Consider the following 24,159-nt stretch of genomic DNA (forward strand, 5'->3'; position numbering starts at 1 on the left):
TAAGTTGTGGGTAGAGTGAGAGATGGACTTGTGTGGTGAGGCTCCAGGGAGGGGAATGATGTCAACATGCACTGCTCCCCGCAAGCAGGGGGTGTCGCTGGAGCTGGCGTGGGGCTGCCATCTCCCTGCATCTGTCTCTCTGCCTCCGTTCTCCCTCTTTGTGTCGGCCTGTCTGTTAAGTCTCTCTCTCTGTCTCTCCATCTCTGTATCTCTACCCCCATCTCTGCTATTTCTGCCTCTTTTTGTTTCCTACTGAGAAATCTGCATTCGATTGTGACATGGAGCCCCAGCTGCTGGAAGTGCCCAGCCCAACCTAGGTCTGTCCTGAGACACCCCCTTGGCTCAGGGCTCTGCCAGGCTGGTGCCAAACTCATACATCCACTCATTCAGCCAACAAATATTTATTCAAGGCTTGCCATGAGCCAGGCCCTGTGCTCGGCCTGGGCTGGAACAGTGAGCGAGGCCACCCAGGTCCTTGTTCTCTAGGAGCTCAGGTTCTAGTGGCAATGCCCAGTCTCTGCTCAGGGAGCCCTCAACCCCACCCTCATCCCTCGGCCCCACACAGTGAATGAGTGGGAGCACCCCCAGGTGTGCTGAGCCCCAGATCGTTTGCTTTCTACCTCTATGATGACAGCAGGTCAGAGGTTGGGCCACCTACGTATGTGGCAGTCAGAGTCGGGAGTGGGGGGTTTGCCCAAGGTAGCTCACCCATTCAGTGGTTCTTTGAAATGCAGTGTCCCTGAACACCTGCAGGGCTGCCAGCACCCTGAACACTGGGGTCTCTTCCAGGAGGGTGGGCTCTGATGGGATGGGCAGAGACCAGGGGCAGACTGGGTGGGAGGATCAACTCCCACCCCCCAAAATAAACCCCCAATGCCTGAGGGAATGCTGGCCTCCTGAATGCCCCTCAAGGTTACAAGCAGCCATAGGGGTAGTTGTGGGAGGCCAGTGATAAGGAAGAGGGGAGAGGCTGGGGGCTCCTTCCAGGGCTACGCCAGCAACAGACTCTTCTCTCTTGCTGAGACCAGAATGTGGGTGAGGGCTTTGCAATGAGGGTAGGGCATGGAGGTGACTGTCACTTTTTGCAGGCAGGGGGTCTCAGGACTATAGGAACTTTGGAGCCCTGCAAACCTGCTTATGTGGACTCTTGAACCTACAGTTGGATCTGGAGGGGATCTCTGAAGCCACGTGGTCAAACGTGGTCCCATCCTCTCCCTCCCCAGCCATATTGTACAGAGAAGGAAACTGGCCCAGAGGGAGGCACAGAGCTGCCCAAGGTCACACAGCGAGCCAGAGCTAAGTCCAGATTGCAGGGACGTGCTTTCCTATTCTTGAGATGCGGAGTGGGCCTGGTCCAGTCGTGCAGTAGAGGAGGAGACTGTGGTGCTCTGACTTGGGAGGTAGAGGATGGTGAACCAGCAGCAGATGAAGACACCTGTCAGGGAGGAGAGGCCTCAGTGAGCCTGGAAAGGGGTGCCAGGGAGTGGGGCAGCCTGGGCTGGTGGCTGCTGAGAGGGAGGAGACCCACCGTAACCACTCAAGAACTTCTGGGAAAGTCGGGCAAAAATGCAACCATTTCATAACCATTTCAAAAATGAAATAAAAAAGAACCAAATAGAGATCTTGGAAATGAAAAACAGAGACCTTCAAATAAAATATCTACATATGCCTGTTACAGAAAAGAAAGAGCAAAATAGAGGAATTTTCAGACATGCAAAACAACCATCACTCCCTCAATAAAGGATTATTATGGGAGGCACTCTAGCAAGAGGAAAAGGGAAAGTGTTGGGTGCAAGAAATGATAGTAAGTATAGAACATGACTTAGAAAAACTCTGTTTCAAGGAAATCTGTAACTGAAACACTATATACATGACAAATGTTGAGAAGAATTCAATGGGCAATTCAAGTATACCAAGGGCTCTGTTGTATTGGAGAGGAAGAGAGAAGGTAACAGAATAACCCAGACCCAATGGAAACTTAGTAGAGTGAAGTATGCAGGCTTACCTATGAAGGTAACCTCTGAAAGAATAACGAGGTCAGCTATAGTTTCAACGTGCATTTCTCCCCAACCATCAACCCCTGGGATTCTTCAGCCGTGGATTCATGATTCTCCATCTGGAGACAGCCTCAGATGGCCTTACAGTCATAATTTCTGTGATAATTAATATAGTTCCCACATATTGAAGACCTAGTGGTTCCCACATATTCATTGTCATTGTTCATTTTGAAATCTGGCAGGCCAGGCACAGTGGCTCACGCCTGTAGTCCCAGCACTTTCGGAGGCTGAGGCAGGTAGATCACCTGAGGTCAGGAGTTTGAGACCAGCCTGACCAAATTGGCGAAACCCCATTTCTACTAAAAACACAAAAAGGAGCTGGTCATGGTGGCATGCACCTGTAGTTCCAGCTACTCAGGAGGCTGAAACAGGAGAATTGCTTGAACCCAGGAGGTGGAGGTTGCAGTGAGCTGAGATCATGCCACTGCACTCCAGCCTAGGCGACAGAGTAAGACTCCATCTCAAAAACAAACAAACAAACAAACATCTGGTAAAATAAGTATGGGATTATCCCAATTTCAAGATGAATGAGGATGGGAGGAGCCAAGTGACTTGCTGGGTCATGGATGGGGCTAGGATTTGGACCCAGGGCTTGCCTGGCCCCAGCCACTAAGCCACACAGTTTCATGGGGCACTGGGAGCCAGCCCTGGTCTTGGGGGCTTGTATCCGCTGCATCTAGGATGCCTGGGTTTCTAGTGACTCCTCTGAACAGGCTGAGTCTCGTCACTCCTGTCTTGGCTGTTTCTCTCACACACAGTCAGGCTGTGATGCCTCTCTGAGCTGTGGATGTAAGGAGCAAAGAGAGCACATACAAACCCTAACCCATGCACTGCTCTTACCCCTTTGCTGGGATCTCAGAGGAAGGGCCCTGTGGGGGCCGGTAACAAATGTAGCAAGCATTTCCTTCCTACCTCTATAGATCTCTGGAGATCCCGTCCATGTCATGTGGACATCAGATCACATGATTCTGCCCTTCTGGTCACTGCTGATTGGACCAGAGATGCATGATGGACACCCAACTTGCAAGGTCAGGTAGGGTTATGGTGGCCATGTTGGGTAACCATTTGGGGCCATAGGTAGTAAAGGGTGAGTGGAGAGAGAATGAAGGAATTTCCACAGACACTAGGTGAGAGACTCCACAGCTCCAGGAAAACGATGGAGAACGTATCTGCTTTGGTTTGGGTGGCTTTTTCTGATCCTGGTAGCAGCTCCCATGAAGGCAGCTGATATGTCTGGGATGTTCGTTCCCTCCAAATCTCATGTTGAAATGTGATTCCCAGTGTTGGAGGTGGGGCCTGGTGGGAAGGGATTGGATCATGGGGGTGGATCCTCATGAATCCGTATCACCATCATGATGCTTAGCACCATCTCCTTGGTGATGAGTGAGTGCTTGCTCGGAGTTCGTGCGAGATCTCATTTAAAACAGCATGGCGCCTCCCCACTCCCTTGCTCCCACTCTCGCCATGTGATATGCTGGCTCCCCTTTACTTTCCACCATGATTGGAAGCTTCCTGAGGCCTCACCAGGAGCAGATACTGGTGTTGTGCTTTGTCTACAGCCTGTGGAACCATGAGCCAATTAACCCCATTTTCTTTACAAATTACCCAGTCTCCAGTATTCCTTCGTATTATAGTAACACAAACGGACTAATACAGCAGCCAAACTTTGCTGCCCTGGATCATTGCTCTGAATATTTGAAATCAACATCCTTGACTTGAGCTAGCCTGACCAGAGTCCTGTGTTTTGCAAACCACCCTCTTCCCTACCTCCCAATACCTCCTGCGACAGACAACACAGCCCATCACCTCCCTGGTGCAGGGGCCTCACCTTGCAAGGAGTTGAAAAGTGCAAAGATGTAGACGGTGGAGAGGCCCAATGGGGTGAAGATGGCCAACCCCCATGTCACACCCACCAGGCTCGAGAGGCCCAGGATGGTGAGCACCTTCTTCCGGTTCTGTCCCCGCTCCTTGACCGCTGTCGCGCCAGATAGGGTGAAGATCTTCCAGGCCACCAGGGCCAGGACCACCATGCCAAAGAGGAAGGTGATGAGAAAATAGCCGTGGACGGTGATATAGAGGGCGTACATGGCTGTCCCTTCACGGAACCAGCATCTGGAGGAGGGGACAGCTGTGGTGGGACTGGGAGTGGTACCTCTGGCCAGCAAGCCCAGGAAGTCCCCTGGCTGAGCTTTTCTGTCTCTGTAGGTGCCTCTCCCATTTCCACCCATCAATCCTTGACTCTCCCGCTGTGTGAGGGTCCATCACCAGACTCCAGTCTCTTTAATGCGAAAATGACCTCAAAGACATGTTTCATTTGCCCCATATTACATTGTGAAAAAACTGAATTAGTGGCTGCCTTTAAAATCAGAAGCTTTGGAATAAATACCTAGATTTCTGTTTCTCCTATAAAATCATACACCTAGCAGCTCTGTGGATGCCCTCCTGAAGGATAGTAACTGGCCACTAATTAGATGGGCTTGTGACTGCCAGTTCACTGCAGTCCCCACCTGACCCACTGCCTGCACCTTTGTGACCTCCCCAGCTCCTGGGGCCCCTGCTTTTGAGGCCCTGGGGACAGGTCTAAGGCCTTACCAGCTCCTTTTAGCAGAGAGCCATGGGCCCAATGGTGAGTGCCCCAAGGATCCCAAGGTGGGAGTCTAGAAACTGAACTCAGTTCCACTGCCCCCTGCACTGCAGGGGCAAAGGGCCTCAAAGAGCATGTTGATCAGTTCCCCCATGGTGCAGATGAGGAGACTGAGGCCCTGGGAGAGATCGGGCCTGCCAAGGTCACACACACAGCAGACAGGGCAGAGCCCTGACTAGACCCAGGGCTACTGGGAATCACTGGGCAGGTGGTGGCCTGAACAAGGACACCTGGCTGGGCAGCAGGTGGGGACTGAAATCCAACACACCGTCCACTCTCCAGGCTGCACACCCAGCATGTGGACAGGGTGACCTTTACTTTGCCTCAAGGTGCCGTGTGGGCTCGTGTTGGCCCAGGCTCAAGTAAGGCATCCTGCCTCCTGGTCCAGTTCTCCCTCTCCTTTCTCAGGCCCCTCTCTCATTTCACTTCCTCTCTCTCTAGGCTTCAGTTTACTTCTCTGTGCCATGAGCTAGCTGGAGCTGAGGATTCTTCCGGTCTTGACACATTTGGTCTAGATTTTCCTAGAAATCCCTCATCTCCCCACCTCTCTCCAGCCCCGATATGTGGCATCGCCCCTGCTTCCACAGCCGCCACTCACAGCTCCAGAGAGGTGCGGTTCTCCCTGTCGCGGATGGTGTAGAGGCCATAGCTGTTGGCACTCCCAGTGCCGATGACGATCAGGGCAGGCAGGCCTGGGCACAAGGGGAAGCGGCATGGCATCACTGGGGCTTACTGGCACGTCCTCCTCCACATCCCTTCCAGATGGCCATCCCTCCAGCTCTGGGACCCCCTCCTCTCTCTCCCCAATGCTATTTCCCTCTGCACCCTCGGGGTCAGCTGTTTATTCTGTCCACCCAGGCAGCACCTACCCCAGCCCACCAGGCTCAGCTTCAGGAAGTAGTGCCCGAAGTAGGTGTTGAAGACCCTGACGGCGAGCAGGTAGAGGTGGAAGGCTTCCAGGCCCATCCAGGTGAAGGCACAGAGCAGGAAGTAGTGGAAGACAGCCCCCCGGGCCCAGCAGGCAGCATCAGACCCCTTTGAGCCACTCCCCACATTGACCAAGAAGGCCAGATTCAGGAGGAACAGGCTGCCACCCAGGGCCACGTGGATCTTTGGGGCATCTTCTGACTTGAACCTCTGCCGGGAAAGCCTGGGGAGAGAAATAAGAGGCCCCAAGGGGCCACAGCTCCCATGGGGAGCTCTCATGAGGCATCCAGGCCTGTCCACCCCAAACAGCCCATGGCTCTCCACCCCCACTGCCAGCTTCTGCCCCTGCCAGCAGACAGAGTGAAAATGTCCTGAGGTTCAAGTCCAGGAGCCTCTCATGGCCCGTGGGGCCCTGTGGGTTCTGGATCCTACCAACCTCATGATGTGAGGTTGGTAATAGGGAAAATGATCGATGTGAGGCAGGATAATAGGGAAAATGAGGCTGGAAAATGAGGCAGGAGAATAGCAAAGGGAATTAAAAGTTGGATAAAGGGCAGAATAAGTAAAAGCAGAGAATAGAAGCAAGGTGAATGGGGCTGGTGAACAAGAAGCAAGATGAAAAGCAGAGGTTCAGCAGGCAAGACAAAAGTGATATAAAAAAGGGACCCCATGGCCAGGAAGAGCCAGACCAAACCAGTAAGGGGCAGCTCTTCAGAGATGGGCATTTGCATTAGAGAGAAAAAGTATCTTTCACATAACCCTGTATGATAATTAGCTACTTAAGGTTCATGCATATGGGCTGCATATCATGCATGTACTTAAAATTATGGGATAGAGGTGATGCACAAGTGCACAAAGGCCCAAAGTAACTGAACAACACACACCTATCAGTCAAAAGCCAGACACTGGCTAGAGATTAGGCAGCCTTGGGAAGAGAAGAAAAAAACACCTGGAATGACCCAACTACACCAAGATGAGGCTGATCTCATTTCGCAGAGGCCAGCCCACTCTCCCCGTCTGAGAATGGAATACTGCATGGAATACACTTTCGCTGCTTTGCTTGGCTCTCTCTGTGTGTCTCATCCAACTCTTTGCTCGGGGCACCAAGAGCCCAGAACTTCGCGGCACTATCCAGTAACAGTTGCATTAGCCAAACCGTGTAACTCGCAGTTTCCTGAATGCATGCTGATTTTTCACACCTCCCAGACTCTGCCCATGCTCTTCCCACTGCTCTCAATGCCTTTCCCTGCTCCCCAGCTCTTCCCACCTTAATTGCCTGACTCCTGTTCTTCTGCCTTTCAAACGCCCCTTGGATGTTTCCTTCTGGGGAGGCCATCTCTGAATGCCCCTTAGCCTGAGCTGATTTGGACGTTTCCCAGGAGCAGAGTGTAACTCCCCATTCTCTCCCTCCTCGGGTCTCTCCCATGCTGTGAACTTCAGGCCTAACACTGGAGGGGCCATGGATTCACTGGTGAAGTAGATGGACAGGGGGGTGGGTGCATGAAGCCAAAAATGCAGTAGGAGAGTGAGGCTCAGAGAGGGATAGGAGGAGTCTTACAGGGTCACAGAGCAGGGCAGGGGCTCCAACCCTGGGCTCCAGACTCCCTGCCCAGTGACTCACCAGGCTCACCTCCCTCTCTCTGGAGCTCCCACTTAGAATTCTTAGCACACCAGATCCAAAAGGGCTCTCAGTCGAGGGAGGGGAGCCGGGGGCTTCCTGGAGGAGCATCTGGGATCATGTCCACCTCACCTGAGATGCCAGGCCCCACCCTGAGGAGCTGGTGGCAATTCCTCCTGGCGCTCCAAGCCCCGCTCACAGGGTCCAGCAACATGGCCAGCTGGCAAGTCACACTCGGCTTGTTGGGGACCGGGACCATGTCCTAGGCCAGGGCTTGGAGGGTGGGGATGGGGGCACCACTTACACTCATGGGTTGGTCTGTGATGGAGTGGGTGGGCCTAGTGGGGGCTGCAGCCCGGGGCCAAATGCTGACACAGAGGCACATGGAGAGGGCAGTGGGACGGCCCTGGATGCGGGGACAGGAGACCCAAGGGCTGCTTCAGGTCACTCCCAGGCACCCCCAGGAGGCTGGAGGACAGGACAAGCTGGGGAACTGGCAGCTCCCCTAGGCTCCTTCAAGCTGGCAGGTCCTGTAGGTCCCTCAGCCATGGCCTGGGCCCAGGCAAGAGAGGCTGCAGTGCTCTCTGCTGTTTGTGCCTGTCCTGCACTCACTCCCCCATCTTCTGGACACAGCCCCAGGTTTCTCTGAGGAATGCCTGTCCCCACTCTCAAGCACAACATAGGTCAGGGGCCAGGGGTTCTTTGTTAACTCAAACCCAAAAGTAGGCACGTGGCCTGGCCGGCCAATCTGTGTATTCCAGCCCTTGACCACAGTGACCCACGCAGGCATGGGCACGTGGTCCAAGTTAGACCAGTAAGACTCAACTCTGGTGTATACACGGGATAAAACTGCATAGGCTGATGCACGCAGACACGCAGACACATGCTCACACAGGGCCAGTTTCATGAGCACATGACCTGTGTAGGGCCCCATACACAGAAGGACTTCATGTTCTACTGTCACCATCTTGACATTCTTGAAAATTTTTGAATAAGGGGCCATATATTTTCTTTTTCTTTTTCTTTTTCTTTTCTTTCTTTCCCCCCCTCCTTTCCTTCCTTCCTTCCTTCCTTTCTTTCTCTCTTTCCTTTCTTCTTTCCTTCCTTCCTTCCTTCTTTCCTTCCTTCCTTCCTTCCTTCCTTCCTTCCTTCCTTCCTTCCTTCCTTCCTTCCTTCCTTCCTTTCTCTCTCTTTCCTTCCTTCCTTCCTTCTCTCTCTCTGTCTCTCTCTCTCTCTCTCTTTCTCTCTTTCTTTCTTTCTTTCTGACAGAGTTTTGCACTTGTTGCCCAGGCTGGAGTACAGTGGATCTCGGCTCACTGCAACCTCCACCTCCTGGGTTTAAGCAATTCTCTTGCCTCAGCCTCCTGAGTACCTGGGATTACAGGCATGTGCCACCACCATGCCCAGCTCATTATTTTGTATTTTCAGTACAGACAGGGTTTCACTATGTTGGCAAGGCTGGTCTTGAACTCCTGACCTCAGGTCATCCGCCTGCCTTGGCCTCCCAAAATGCTGGGATTACAGGCATGAGCCACTGCACCCGGCCTTCTATATTTTCATTTTGGACTGGGCTCAGCGAATGATATGTCCTGCACACACACACACACACACACACACATAGACACACACATGAATGTGCATAAAAAATTGTGAAAACTGAGCAAAGTCTATGTTCTAGGCAACAGTACTGTACCACCAGCTACTGGTTTTGATATTGAACTATAATTGTCTAGGATGTATCCATAGGGGGAATCTGGGAGAAGGAACCACAGGACTCTTTGCACTATTTTTGCAGCTTTCTGTTTTATCTCAAAGTAAAAGAAAAATTTTTAAACCCTTCTTAATCCTGGGATTCATCTTAGAATACTTGGAAAGAGGAGATCTCTTTTATTTCTGCCTAAGCAGCTAAGGACCTATGATGTAATCCTGAGGCAGCCAGGGCCCCTGAGGGTGGTGAGGCTGCCCGATGTGACTGTCAAGGGGTGAGCAAAGCTGTGAGAGGCAGAAGGACATCAAGTCCTGGGGACCTCTTTTGACCCCCCCTTGATTGAACCCTGCCTGAAGTCCATGCACCTTGGGTTTTTCAATTACATGAACCCTATTTGCTATTTGCTATTCTCAGTTATGTGAACCGCACATTCCCTATTATGTTTAAGCCAATTTGAGTTGAGTTTCTGCCACTTGCTCCTGAAATAGCTCTGACACATTTCAACCCCCAACCCTATTTTGGGATGAAGATACTAATGTGTGGAGAGAACATCAGTCAGAAGCTGCACAACCTGAGTGCTTCCCACCCTGCCCTGCTGCCTCCCTTGAGGGTGGGAGAGAGACATGGTGGGGAGGTGGGGATCACTCACCTCAGGACAGCATAAAGAATAGTGGTGAAGGCCAGGAAGATCATGGAGACCCCACAGCCTGCCTGGGAGATGCGTGTGAGGATGTGCACCGTGGACTGGTCCAAGGTGGGTCTCTGTGGGTGATCCCGAAACCAGGACTACATCAGTTGGAGGCCAGGTTCATATACCCCAAGACCACCAGGCAGCCCCTCCCCTGGGCAGGAGCTGGAAGCCCCTGGGATGGCTGGGATCAGAGTGGAGGGGGCTGTTACCAGGAGCAGGGCGAAAAAGGTCAGGTGGTCACAGCAGCACATGGTCCCCTCAGGCACGACCTCCGTGGAGCAGCCCTCAGAAGCCCAGTCTCCAGTGGGCCCTGGAGAGGAGGCCAGGGGAACAGAGGGAAAGGGAATATAGGGAGGGGAGGGGAGGGGAGGGGAGCATAGAGGGGAGGGGAGGGGAGCATAGAGGGGAGGGGAACAGAGGGGAAGGGAATATAGGGAGGGGAGGGGAGGAGAGTGGGGAGGGGAGGGGTGAAGAGTGGGGAGGGCAGGAGAGTGGGGAGGGGAGGGGAGGGGAACTGGGGGGAAGGGAATATAGGGAAGGGAGGGGAAGGGGAGGGGAAGGGAGGAGAGGAGGGGAGGGGAAGGGAGAGGAAGACAGGAGAGGGACTCGACCAGTGGAACCTGCCCCGCCCCACAATGCAGCCCATACCCTCCTTTCCTGTCTTACCCCAGAGAAGGTCCTCCAGGCCCTACCTTTAGTCACATCCCAGAATACACAGGTGAGGGTCATGTTCTGAAACGAAGAGTGGAAGTCGGGAGAGAGGAAAAGGGAAGGCTGGGGGAGGGCAGGGGAAGCCGGAGGACAGTGTGTTACCCCGAGGCCTAGCGTGAGTGTGCATTCGGTAGAAGGCAAGGTTCACGCCCATGGGCCACACAGAAAAATTAAGTGCATCATTTGATGAGCCCTGGGCCGGCGTGTGACAGGCGTGACTGTGGTATGGGGCTGTGGGCGGGAGGGTTTGCCTGTCTGCATGCATGTGTGCGTGTCAGGGGAGCATGGGTGTGGAGGATGTGGAATGCTGTGGGTATGCATGTGGGCTTGCCAAGTCCTCATGTGTGCCTCTATGGTGTGTGGCCTTGGACCCAATTATGTGTATGGTCCTAATGGCTCCTCCTGGGTGACTGTGGAAGGGTAGGGGACAGATGTGTGGTGTCCCATGCAGGGCCCATAGGCCCAGGTGTGCCCACCCGCCTGTCTGCCCTGCAGTGACTGCCAGGCCTGGGCAGGGGACTCACAGGGGGTGGATGCTGGTGGGAGAAGACAATCTCCAGAGGCTCAGCCAGCTTGGTGACACGCATTTGTCCCACACTCAAGCCCACCAGGTGATTATTCAACACACCGCTGCCATCTCCCAGGCCGAGTTGGGGGCCCTGTGAAAGGGGAGATCGGGGAGGCTAGGCTGCAGAAGGGGCCATCCCAACCTACCCAGGCTGGAGTTCCTAGGAGCCTCCAGGAACCCATGGCCTTTGCTTGGAGGGCAGAGTTCGAGAACAGGGGACCAGGGAGCTAAGGAGTCATGGGCAGCCTCCTCCCTGCTGCTCCCAGTGGTCTCCTGCTTGGGCTGGGCCAAGCAGGTCGCCTGGCCGCAAAGCTGTGCACGTGACAGCTTTCCATTGCTGGCCTCCAGAGTTCCTCTGCCCTCTTAACTAGAGGGAGCACGGGGCTAAGATCAGCCAAGAAATGGAAGTCAGCGGGGAGGACAGCGTGCCCCTGAGGGTCTTAGCGTGAGTGTGTATTCGGTAGAAAGGGGGCTGGTGGGGGGAGCACACCAGCCCTCAGGGGTACCCGTGTCTGCACAGGAGTGGATGCACACCTCTGGGTGCACATACCTGGTACACACATGTGCAAGGGCATGGGTACACTTGCTTGTGTGGATATGATCACAGTTGAGCACATGGGATTGTGCGTGCACAGGAATAGAAAAAGACACGCATGTTTGTGCACGCATGAGGACACACAGGGCACATGAACACCATCAGGATACACAGACGAGCCAAAGGGCACTGATGTGTGGGGGTCAAACATCTGAGAGCCTGTGACCAGTGTGAGTCTGAAGGCCATAGACTCTAGCGACAGGGGTCTGGGATGACCACGGGCTGCGTTGGAAACACTAAGAGGCTCACTACCTGCTCCGTCCCCATCGGATCCCTCAGCAGACTCCAGTGATAGCAAGCTGTGGCATGGGGCCCCCAGAGGACCTAGCACTTAACCTTGGAGCTTCCCTGAGTCCTCACCTTGAAGAGAGTCCCTGAACCGATGTCCAGAATGGTGACGGCCAAGCGGACCTCAGACCTGTTGCCTGGCAGGGATCGAAAAAAGCTCTTGGGAAGTCGCACTCTGTCAGGAGGCTTGTCCTCATCCTTCATCACCTGCCTCGGAATCTACAACCACAGACACAGCAGCTCCCATCGGTACCCAGCCCCCAACACAAGTCCTGCCACTCCCCCAGCTGGGAGGGGAAACAGGCACACTGGGTAGGGGGCAGCACCTGGGACTGTCAGCTCTGAGAAGCAGGACGCCTGGGACACAGTGCAAGCTCTGCTCGTCACAGGCTGTGCGTCCCTAAACAAGTTATAGCCCTTGTGGAGCCTCGGTTTTCCCAATACAGAGAGTAGAGCTAAGCTTGTGCCTGTTTGGGCACCTGACGCCTGGGCAAGCTGAATGTGCAAGTATGAGGACGGCTGGAGGGCGTGTGCTTTTGGCCAGAGCCCTAACGGTCCCAATGTTTACACAAGGCTTGATTGTGATAGTGTCTGACTTCTGACTCAGGAATAAACGGAAAGAATAAAACTGTCAGGAAGGAAGTTCAGGAAGCGAGAGAACAAGGGCAGAGAGGGAGGACACACACATTTACTCTGAATGTGAAATCCTGCCTGCCCAACAACAATACCTTTTTTAAAAAGCAAATAATCGTCAAAATATTGAAATACATTTCAGTGGTCATTGCAAAGCATGTTTTTTTTTTTTTTTTTTTAAGATGGAGTCTCATTCTTGTTGCGCAGGCTGGAGTGCAGTGGTGCAATGGCACTATCTCAGCTCAGTGCAACCTCCGCCTCCCAGGTTCAAGCGATTCTCCTGCCTCAGCCTTCCAAGTTGCTGGGATCACAGGCATGCACCACCATGCCCAGCTAATTTTGTATTTTTAGTAGAGACAAGGTTTCAGCATGTTGGCCAGGCTGGTTTCGAACTCCTGACCTCAGGTGATCCGTCCGCCTCAGCATCCCGAAATGCTAGTATTACAGGCGTGAGCCACTGTGCCCACCCGCAAAGCATGTTTCATTCATTCTCTGAGCTCCCTGTTCCACTAAGGGCTACAGCCTGACCCACCCAGGGCTTGCCTCAGAAGCACCCCATGCATACTGGCACAGGGGGTTTATGGTTGGAGCTGAAGGCCCCAACTTTCTCCTTCCCAGTCCAGACCCTCATCGAAAGGACATGTGGGTGATTTCTGGGGCCAGTGCATAACCCATGCAGAGGGCTCAGCTGCTTGAGTGACATAATAAAGGGTTGAGAAAGAATCTATCTTCCATTTCCCTTTCTCCAGACAAACCTAAAGGTACCTCAATGCTAACCAACTTACCTTGCAGCCTGAAGTTCCACCACCACATCCATTTCTTCTGGAAGGCAGGAGACCTTCTGAGCCCTCGCTATCCCAAGCATTCCCTGTGCATTATCTCATTTGCTCCTCTCATTCATCTTTTGTTTGTTTTGTGTTTCGTTTTGTTTTTGTAGAGATGGACTCTCACTGTGTTGCCCGGGATGGTCTAGAACTCTTGGCCTCAAGCCGTCCTCCTACCTCGGCCTCCTCAAATTGCAGGTGTGCACCACTGCACCTGGCCATGGGAATCTTGAAAGTGGGCAATACCTTCATCTTTTTACAGGCAGGGAAACCAAAGCTCAGAAAAGTAATTTGCCCATGATCGCAATGGCTGGTCAAGAGCAGAGCTGGGATTTGAATCCAGACCAGCGTAAACCCAGAGTCTGTCCATTGAACCCTTTACCTAATTTCAAATATGTTCCCTCAGTAGAAGAGCTCAAGGAAATTTTAGGCTTGGAGGAGACTTAGAGCTCATTTTACAGACACAGCTCTGCCAACTGGGATGTGGGGGAGAGACAAGCCCTAATGAGCACCAATCACAGGATATAACTTTCTGAGAGTTTTGAAATATATGTCCAAGAAAAAGAGGGTCTGAACCAGCCAAGAGGGCTGGGGAACTCCTCACCTGAGAGGGCTTCAGAGAGAAGTAGAGGTCTTCTGCGGTGTTGGTGCTGAGGTTCTGGACCAAAGCCTTCAAGAAAGGCATGTTCACCTTCTCCGTCAAACCTTCCTTCACCAGATGGGCCTCGAAGTTTAGCCAGTATCTGCAAAGGGCCAGGAATGTGGGGAGGGTAAGATCCTGCAGGCTGAGTTACTCACTCGTCAGGCTCTTGGGGTGAGAGGGCTGACCCAAACTCTCAAAGTAAAAACCCTGGGATCAGGGCAGGAGGAAGGAAAGTGGCTTGGGGGCCGTCCAGGCTGCTCCTGCAGGATTCCCACCAGGCATCCCTCTGAGTATTGTATGTGTTTGTCTTTTTTTGTGCATGTGGTAAAGTGCACATAGCGTAAAATTTACGATTTTAACCATTTTAAAGTGTCCAATTCAATGACATTAAGTAAGTCACAATGTTGTGCAACCGTCACACTATCTAGTTCCAGAACATTTTATCACCCCAAAGGAAACGCATACCCATGAAGCTCTCCCTTCCCCCTTCCCCCGGCCTCTGCGATCACTCATCTGCTTTCTGTCTCTGAGTTTGCCTATTCCAGATAGCTCACGCAAATGGAATCATACCACATGTAGCCTTTTGTTTCTGACTTGTTTCACTCAGCATAATGTTTTCAGGGTTCATCTGTGTTGTAGCATGTATCAGTATTCCATTTTATTTTTGAGATGAAGTCACACTGTGTCACCTAGGCTGGAGTGCAGTGGCGCAATCTTAGCTCACTGCAAACTCCGCCTCCCGGGTTCAAGTGATTCTGCTGCATCAGCCTCCCAAGTAGCTGGGATTACAGGCATGAGCCACCATACCTAGCTAATTTTTTGTATTTTTAGTAGAGAAACATGGGGTTTCACCATGTTGGCCAGACTGGTCTCGAGCTCCTGACCTCAAGCAATCCGCCCACCTCGGCTACCCAAAGTGCTGGAATTACAGGCGTGAACCACTGCACCTGGCCCTATTTCTTTTTTTAAATTATTTTTAGTAGGGTTGGTGTCTCACTCTGTTGCCCAGGCTGGTCTTGAACTCCTGTCCTCAAGTGATCTTCCTGCCTCAGCCTCCCAAAGTACTGGGATGACTTTGGGCATGAGCCACCATGCCTGGCCCATGTATTTTATTTCTTTTTATGGATGAATACTATTTCATTGTATGGGGAGATCACATTTTGATTATGCCTTCATCCATTGAGGGACATTTGGGTATTTTCCTCTCTCTTTTTTTTTTTTTTTTTTTTTTTTTTTTGGCTACTGTGAAAAAGTGCTGCTACAAATATTTATGTACAAGCTGCTGCTGCTGCTGCTGCTGCTGCTGCTTCTTCTTCTTCTTCTTCTTCTTCTTCTTCTTCTTCTTCTTCTTCTTCTTCTTCTTCCTCCTCCTCCTCCTCCTCTTCCTCCTCCTCCTCTTCTTCTTCTTTCTTCTTCTTCTTCTTTTTTTTTTTTTTTTTGAGATGGAGTCTCTCACTCTGTTGCCCAGGCTGGAATGCAGTGGAGAGATCTCGGGTCACTGCAGTCTTCACCTCCTGGGTTCAAGCAATTCTTTTACCTCAGCCTCCCGAGTAGCTGGGATTACAGGCGTCTGCCACCATACCTGGCTAATTTTGTTGTATTTTCAGTAGAGACAGGGTTTCACCATGTTGGCCAGGCTGGTCTCAAACTCCTGACCTCAAGTGATCTGCTCCCCTCAGCCTCCCAAAGTGCTAGGATTACATGCGTGAGCCGCCGTGCCTGTCCTATGTATGAGCTTTTGTTTGGAGACTTGTTTTAAATTCTTTTGGGTATATACCTTGGCAGCACAAAGAGGAGCCTCTGAACAGCTCTAGGGTGCTAAGAAGCTACTGGATCAGCTGCAGGTGGGAATGGAAGCATTTTCAGCCACCGAAATAACATGATCCAATGAGATGGCTGTCCTAACACCAAGCCTGAGAGCACAGGGATTTTACTCATTCCTTTAACACATATTCATTAAGTACTAATACAAGCCACATGCTTTTCTAGGTATCCCAGAAGAGTTATGGGCAACTTTGATTAGGAGTGGGAGAAGGAAAGAGAGGCAGAGATATTTTTGGAGATGTCTCCTAAAGATGTTGTGTTTTAAACCCCTTCATCTCCCTCACCCCCACATCTAACCAGTCTCTTGTCTTATTGAGTTTACATCATATCATCTCCCCATTCCATCTCTCCTTTCCAAGTACACAATGCCAATTGCTGCTGGTGGTGCTGGCTTGGCCCTCACTCCCACCCAGAGCCCTGGTCATGTCTTCCTGCATCACCACCCCTGTAGCCGTCCCTGAAGCCTGAGCAATCTTTCCAAAATGCAGAGCTGACTATACTCTACCTGTGCTTAAAATATGTCATTGCCCTGCCACACCCCTGCCATTGGTATAGCTTACACAACCCTTCACACCTTAGTCTCTGCTTTTATTTCCAGTCCTATCTCCCACCCATCGCATGTGCCCATTGTCTCTTCCATCCCCACGCAGTTTACATTGTTACAGTTCAAAGCATTGTAGTTTTTCCCCATTACTCTCAAGTTCTGTTGCCTGTATCCCCACCATTGCTTAGATCCAACTGGAAAACTCCTATGCACCCTTCAAAGCCCTTTCCAGGTTTCCTCCTCTGTGAAGCCTTGGCCAACTTCCCTCCTCCAGGCTAACCTGGCACCTTGTCTGCCCTTCTGTATACACTCTGGAGTCATCATTATTTGGGTCTGTGTCTGTCCTTCCACGACTCCCAAGGGCCAGGATAGGAGTGGATTCATCTCGAAATCCCCTAGATCAGTAGGGACCCCAGCTGCCAGAATGGAGGTGTTGGGTCAGGGGGACTGCAGTGTCAAACAAGGTGGAAGGGTCAGACGGCAGCAACATTTTCTGGGGCCATGGGGTCAGATGGCCCCATCCCTTCCTGATAGGCCCCCTCCTAGCAGCTTCAAATTCCCCTTTCAGCTCAGGGGGCCACCTCACCTCTGCAAGTTTTCCACATTGCAGGAGTCGCTGCCCCACTGCCTGCACTTGGTGAAGCACGAAGCCTTGTCATTCAAGTTGAGGATGTCGTACTTGTCTATGTTGTTGCTCCCCAGGCAGGTGTTTCTTGGCAGTTCAGTGGGCTTTTCCTGACCTAAGGAAGGAATGCAGAGAGTTTGAATGGGCTGGACGAAGATGGGCAACAAGGACGAGGAGCAGGGAAAGGAGCTGAGGCTCCAGAGTCTGGTGGTTGGGCTGGAATTCCAGCTCCATACATCACACCAATGGTGCACTTGAGCAGGATGCAGACCGTCTCTGGGGCTGTTTCCAAGGTAAAAGCAAATACCCCATCTCCCAGGGCTGGTAGGATGCTTTGGAAAAAGCATGTACAAAAGGCTTGGCACATGGCTTTGTCAATACAAGGTTTAATATGTTTGTGCTATTACTCCTTTACCCCTTCCTCCACGGAGTCTGCCTGGCTTTTCAGTTATTCCACATCAGATCTTCCAAAGCCCTTGTGACTGTGGCCTCCTGGTCAAACTCTTGGATGTATCTTGTCTTGGTTTGCCTCATTCTCCCACATTCACACTACAACCCTCACAGCTACTTCCTGGGACAGGTAGAAAATACACCAAACCAAGGTCCCTGGAGCAAAATGACTTGAGACAGGTTACTAGGTAGTTGGAGGCTGCTCCAGGACTAAAGACCAGCTTTTGTGAATTTTAGTTCAGTTCCCTTTCACCTAACACAGGGCAGGAAGTGGAAGGTTTGGGTCATCTACTAGCTGTATGTCCTGAGGCAACTTAAACTCTCTGAGGCTCAATCTTTTGCCAGCAAAATGGAGCTAATAATACATTCCTTGCCAGTTTTGGGAAGGATTGGAGATAAAGGACATAGCTCATTGTAGGTGTTCAAAGAGTTTACCACCTTTAATGGTTTATTGCACAGCCTTCTAGAAATTTTGCAGAAGGTATGCATATGCAAGTATTTATAAGTACATCTTTTTTTAACTAAAAATGTTTTAATTGATTAGAGAGGGTTCTCACTATGTTCACTATGTTGCCCAGGCTGGTCTCAAACTCCCAGCCTTAAGTGATCCTCCTGCCTTGGCTGCTCAAAGTGCTGGGATTACAGGTGTGAGCCACCACGCCCTGCCAATACATCATTTTTAAAATTTACACAAATAAGGTCACTTAACAATAAATCTCTTTTTTTCTTTTGAAACAGAGTCTTGCTCTGTCATCCAGGCTGGAGTGCAATAGCATGATCATAGCTCACTGCAGTCTAGACCTCCCAGGCTCAATTGATCCTCCAACCTCAGCCTCCCAAGTAGCTGGGACTACAGGCACATGCCACCATGCCTGGCTAGTTTTTCATTTTTTAATGTTGTTTATTTTTATTTTTTGTAGAGACAGAGTTTTGCTGTGTTGCCCAGGCTGATCTCAAACCCCTAGGCTCAAGCGATCCGCTCATCCTGGCCTCCTAAAGTGCTGGAATTTATAGGCATGAGCCACCATGCTTGGACTAGCAATATATCTTGAAGAACTTTCCACCTCATTCTTTATATAGTTGCAAACTACTCCATTACATGGGCATTGTAACACTTTTTTTAACCGGTCCCCTCTTGGTGGACATTGTTTTTCACAATCTGCCATAAAAATTCTTGAGTGTGCATCTTTCAGCTTGTGTTGAGAACTCATAGAAAACATTCCTATCATAGGACTTTCTGTACCTAACTGTATGTGCTTTAAAACACTGCCAGGAAGGCTGGCTGCGGTGACTCACGCCTGTAATCCCAGCACTTTGGGAGGCGGAGGCGGGCAAATCATGAGGTCAGGAGTTTGAGACCAGCCAGCCTGGCCAACATGGGGAAGCCCTACTAACCATACAAAAATTAGCTGGACGTGGTGGGGACGCCTCTAATCTCAGCTATTCAGAAGGCTGGGGCAGAAGAATTGCCTCAACCTGGGAGGTGGAGGTTGCAGTGAGCCGAGATCGCACCACTGCACTCCAGCTTGGACGACAAAGAGAGACTCTGTCTCAAAAAAAAAAAAAAAAAAAACCAACAACAAAAGTCCTATTATAGGACTTTCTGTATGTGCTTTAAAAAACTGCCGGGTATTATTGAATTTCCCTCCAGAAAATGGTGTACCTATTTATACTCTCACTCAAAGTGGGTAAGAGTGATCATTTATCCACATGCCCACATGCCTATTATTCTATAGTTTACTAAACTTTTGAATTTTTGCCAGTCTGAGAGATGACACTGAATCTTATTTTCATTTAAGGAGTTTGAGCATCTACCTGTATATTTGTGGCCACTTATATGTCTTTTACTCTGAATTGCTTTGTTGTATCCTTCTCCCGTTGAGGACGGGAAGTGGGTCTTGGCTCTGTGTCGTCACTTTTCGGATTGCCCCCCAGGGACTGTTAGGAGAGCTCCGTCTGCAATGGGTGGTGCTGGGGGGTGAGGCAAGCAGGAGCTCACTTGCTTTCCATTTTTTATTTCCCTCTCTGCTTTTTGATTTTTAAAAAATCATGTCCAGTATTACTGTCACATTTAAAAAAAAACTGTTCATTTTTAATCATTAAGACAAACAAATACGTGATAAAAATAATGGCTGAATAAAGAGTAACAGCAGAGTAAAAAAATAACATTTTAGAGTGGATTTTGTAATAATGGACTCTATGTGATCATTTGTTTTAGATAGCTTATAAAGGAACTGTAAATTTCTGTTTACAAAGATATTTATGATGCATTGTTTAATAGGAAATGAAAATGATAGCTGGGCATGCATGTAATATGATCCATGTTTGCTTTTTAAATAAAGGGGAGAAGAGGGAGAGGAGGAGGAAGACAGAAACAGGGAGAGGGAAGAAGAGAGGAGAGGGGAGGAGGGAATGGGAGGGGAAGGAAGAGGATGGGAGAGAACATCGTCAGCTTGAGGGCAGGTGCCATCCTCTGCCATCCTCTGCCATCCCAGCCCTGCTGTCATGAATGAGCGCAGCTGCAGGCAGCCCCCTGGTGGGTGACATCAGAGACTCCCTCCTGGATTGCCATGAATTTCAGTTCAGGCATGTAAGTGAAGCTCTTGGCAAGCACCCTACACAGACAGGATCATTAAATATCTTTTCTGTGTTTATTCTTTGAAGACACTGCAAGCATTTCATGTAGACAAGGAGACGCTGTGTTAGGCCTGTGGGTGGGATAACGCTCGCCTACTCGCCGGACCTTCTGTGCTCCAGAGCTTGGCCTCCATGGACTGCCTCATTTGGGGGTCAGCAAATGGGGTGTGGGCTGGAGGAGGGCAGGGTGGACATTCACCCCCACCCTGCATGGCTCCTTCAGCCCTTGCTGGCTCACCACGAGCAAACCACCGCCATTTCCCTCCTGCAGCCACAGTCTGGCTCCAGAAGCCCAGGGAGCCACTCCCTCCTGGGCCCTTTAGACCTCACGGTGCTGAAGGCCGCCTTAGGTGTCAGCCTGCCCAGCGACCACCCTCCTTGCTCCCCGTGCTCTGCCCGCACCTTTGTCATGTGTCCCTTCATGCCAGCCCCTCCATTGCATCCACCCTGCTCAGTCCTAACAGCTGGGTCTTACATGTGAGTCCCCACCACACTGTGTCACTGCTGCAGACTGTCAGCCTTTTGAGGGCAGGGGCCACGTGGTACCAGCAGGAGCAGAGGGCACCATCGCTGCTTCCTGAATGAATGAATGAATGAATGGGCAAATGGATGAATGGAGACTAACACATCACTGTCCACACAGGAAGTATGTACACCTTCCTGTGTGTAGACCTCTCAAAGCTCCTCGCTCGATCAAATGGCTGCTGTTCTGCCCCAATCAGAGCACCCACATCACCATGGGGGAGACAGCATCACCTGGAGGAGCCTTGAAGACCCAACCAGCGATGACAACTGGGGCCTGAGGACACCCACGAGCCCTGGTCACAGCTGCCATCGGTGGCTCTGTTCATCCATCCATCAAGGGCTGCCCGGTGGCCTGTTCTGTACCAGGACCTCCCGGGGCCACTAGGAGGACAGTGCTACCATCTCCCACCCTTTTTTGAGCCAGGGACTGATTCACTCCACTGAATCTCCCAATGATTGAAGAGAAGACGGTTCTTCGAAGCCCAAAGCAGTTGATCTGTGTGGCCAAAGTCATGCGACCACACGCTGGACACACAGGGAGATGGACAGGCAGGCCCCTCACTGAGTCGGGAGCAAAACGAGAGCGGCCCACAAGGCCCCGAGACAGGAGTACTGAGGAGGGAGCACTAACAGGGGAAGCACCTCCCTCTGTCTGAGAGGGTTGCTAAGACACCACAGAGGCCAAGAAGGGTAAATGGAACCGGCTAGGTGGGCAAGGGGTAGGGGGAACAGCTTTCCTGAGAGAGAGGCCAGTAAAGGCAAGGCCTGGGCACTTCCACGGCCTCTGGAGACGCACCACGTGTTTGTGTGTGAGACAGGAGAGTGACGGGGAGGAGTGTGGATCCTGGCTCAGGCTACTGAGGACCAAGGGGTCGTGGCTGAGACTGGGAGAGGGAGACTCCAGTGTAGGGTGACATGTACAGGAGGAGAGGGCCAGAAGAACGAGGTGACAGACTTTCCTGGCCTCAGCTTCTAGAGTGTCTGAATACTGTCCCCAGGATCCCACAAGCCAGTTGGAGAATTGCCTGCCCAGGGCCGACCCTTGTCCCAGAGCCAGGCCCGTCAGGGAGACACAGCCCAGGTCGGGGAGTCAGGGAGCACCCTCCGACCTCTCCTATCTCCAGGGCACTTTGGAGCAACAAAGGGAACCTCAGACCAGTCCTGAGCAAAGTTTAGTGGAAGGACAGGACTGACTCAAAGGGACAGGGCTAGAGGAGGTGCTGAGGTGGCCACGGGGGGTCTCGGAGGACACGTCTCAGACATCCCAACTCCTCACCCTCTCTAGTCCCTGTGTCTGTCCCTGGATCCCTCCCTCAGCAGGACAGCGTTGGCCCAGCATGGCAGGAGGGGATGAGGAGCCAGCCACTCACCTGAGGTCAGCAGCAGGAGAAGCAGGAGCAGGGACCCCAGGCCCCTGGGCGTCACCATCGTTGGTCAGCCTTGCCCACACCTCCAGAGCCCTGCAGCTGTCTGGCCGTCTGGCCCCAGGCTCTGCCGAGCTGGCCTGCCCCCACCCTGCAGCCCCACCGCTCTGGCTTCCTGTCTCCTCTTTCTCACCCTTCCTGCTCAATGGCCCCATCGGTTGGGTTGTGAAAGGTGATCGTGGGGAACTGGGTAGTGCTCCCAGTCGCACCGCACCCTGGTTCCATCTGCAGAGGGAGCTGCTGAGCCCACCCAGGTATGTGCCCCAGGGCCCCACTGGGGTGGATCTATGGGGCTAGAGGCTGGGTGGCCACAGAGGCCTGGCTCAGAGCAGATCCCTGGGAACTGTGATGAGCACAGGCTTTGGAGTCAGACGCACGTACTCAGACCCCTCCTCTCACAAGCTGGGAGCCTCTCTGAGCCTCAGTTTCCTCCTCTGTAAAGTGAAGATGGCAATGGGGCTGCCTCCTAAGGCTGTGTCAGGGTTTGATGAGACCTGCAAGAAGCTGGACACAGAGCCTGGCTCTGGGCATGAAGACAAAGACCCGGATGGAGCCTGTGGCTTGAACCAGGCTGGAAGGCGTGGGAGGAGAGCAGGAGCTGACCCTGTGGCCTGAGCCTCCCCCACCAGCCTGGATAACAGGACGGTCCCACAGGCAGGGGAGCGGGAAGACAGGAGTGCAGCCCCAGGGGCTGGTCAGGTCTGGGCTGACATCCATCCTGGCCACTTCCTGGCTGGGTGAGCTTGCATGCACTGTCTGTCACCCTGAGCCTTTGGAGGTGTGTGATGAACTCACGGATAACGCAGGCAGAGCCACTCAGCCAGTGGATGTGGCCATGACATCGCCTCTGATCATCAGAGCTGTGAAATTGTTGTCTTCACACCCCAGCTGGTCACTGATCGGGTGTGGGGGCGGGTGGCAAACACGTCTGGGCTTCAGCCTAAAGGAATTGGGGCTCCAGTCACTCGGGCTTCAACTCTGGAGGCCCCACGGATGCACTGTGGATGAGGTCATGGCCACTTGGAGATTGGAAGGTGAAGGGCAGCCCGCCAAGGTGTGTGGTTGCTGGCATCCCCCTCTGGCCCACGGGGCTGGCACTAGCCCTACTTAGCCTTGGGATCGAACTGGGGAGCCACTCAGCCCCCGCTGGCCTCCATTTCCCCTTCCTCCCTCTCAGTGTCTCCTGCTGAGCCCTTTGGGTCTGGGAAGGGGTAGGGAGGGGATGTCAGGATCACTCACGGGGTGGGAGCAGGTGGGAATTCAGCATGGAGCAGCAGGTCAGAGTCCAGGGCTTCCTGAGCCCCAAAACATTCCCCTGCAGGGAGGGCTGCAAAGGCAGATAAATGACTGGGCCTGCCACTGCTCCACACCCAGCCAGCCTTCTCCGGGAAGACCTGCGGACCTCCCTTCCAGCTGCAGGTGAGGGTGAGTTGGGGCAGTGGACTTGGATGTGCTGGGCCATCCTGGCGCCTGGGACCTCAGAGACGCTCGCAGGTACCAGCGCATGAAGAAGGGCCTGGGGCTGAGCAGAGTGGAACTCTGAGCACCCAGCCCACTTGGGAATGCAGGCTCAGGGCACCTGGGGGGAGGGCAGGGGAAGGTCAGGCAGGGCTGGAAGGAGGGCCACCTTTTCCTATGGCCCCTTCCCTGAAAGGCCCCATGGGGACCAGGGACTAGCCTGGAGCCACTCATAGAACCCTGAGACCCCCCCAATCCCAGGGCCAACAAAACAATAGTGTCCCTTCCTGCCACCTCCTGCCCCAGCTTCTCCCAATGGCTCCAGTGGGTGGGGCCTCAAGTCCTCCAGCCAGACCCAGCCAGCATTCAGCCCTCGGCTATTCCAATCCATTTCCCAAGTTAAAGGGACGTTTCCAGACGCAGGCCTGGCCACGTGCTGGCAGAAAGGGCAGTCCCGCTGTCCAAAGCCCCACAGGCCAGGAAAGTGCATGATAAGAACCATCAGGGTGAAAGGATCAGCACGGAGCTGTTGGTGCCCCGTCCAGGGCCTATGAGAAGCGGGAGAATTGCAGAAGAAGGGGGCTGGGTCTTTTCCCTCCCTTCTGGAGGATGGGGGGAGTTGCCTCAACCCCTGCCCCAGGACCTAGCCCAGCCATGGGGCTCTGAGAGACACCCTCATGGAGACCTAGAGGCCTGTAAGGAGGAAGCTGGCTCTGATCCCCCTGTGCTGCCCAATCCAGACACTGGGGTAGGGGAGGCTTGGGA

The 24,159-nt window shown here is 52.5% G+C and overlaps 1 protein-coding gene across 1 annotated transcript; it reads right to left on the reverse strand.

The window, feature by feature from the left end:
* Positions 1-385: 385 nt before the first annotated feature.
* ADGRG3 (adhesion G protein-coupled receptor G3) lies at positions 386-22,103 on the reverse strand. The gene is made up of 12 exons (XM_010365496.2): positions 21,883-22,103; positions 16,862-17,015; positions 13,869-14,007; positions 11,880-12,026; positions 10,881-11,015; positions 10,338-10,377; positions 9,855-9,955; positions 9,604-9,716; positions 5,571-5,851; positions 5,300-5,393; positions 3,886-4,169; positions 386-1,435 (listed from the first exon to the last, which is right to left on the reverse strand). Exons 1-12 carry the CDS (start codon positions 21,938-21,940, stop codon positions 1,326-1,328), a joined length of 1,656 nt encoding a protein of 551 aa, XP_010363798.2. The 5' UTR covers positions 21,941-22,103; the 3' UTR covers positions 386-1,325.
* Between the last annotated feature and the right edge of the window lie 2,056 nt (positions 22,104-24,159).

This window comes from Rhinopithecus roxellana, chromosome 20 (genome assembly GCF_007565055.1).
Source record: "Rhinopithecus roxellana isolate Shanxi Qingling chromosome 20, ASM756505v1, whole genome shotgun sequence".
NCBI classification, from domain to species: domain Eukaryota; kingdom Metazoa; phylum Chordata; class Mammalia; order Primates; family Cercopithecidae; genus Rhinopithecus; species Rhinopithecus roxellana.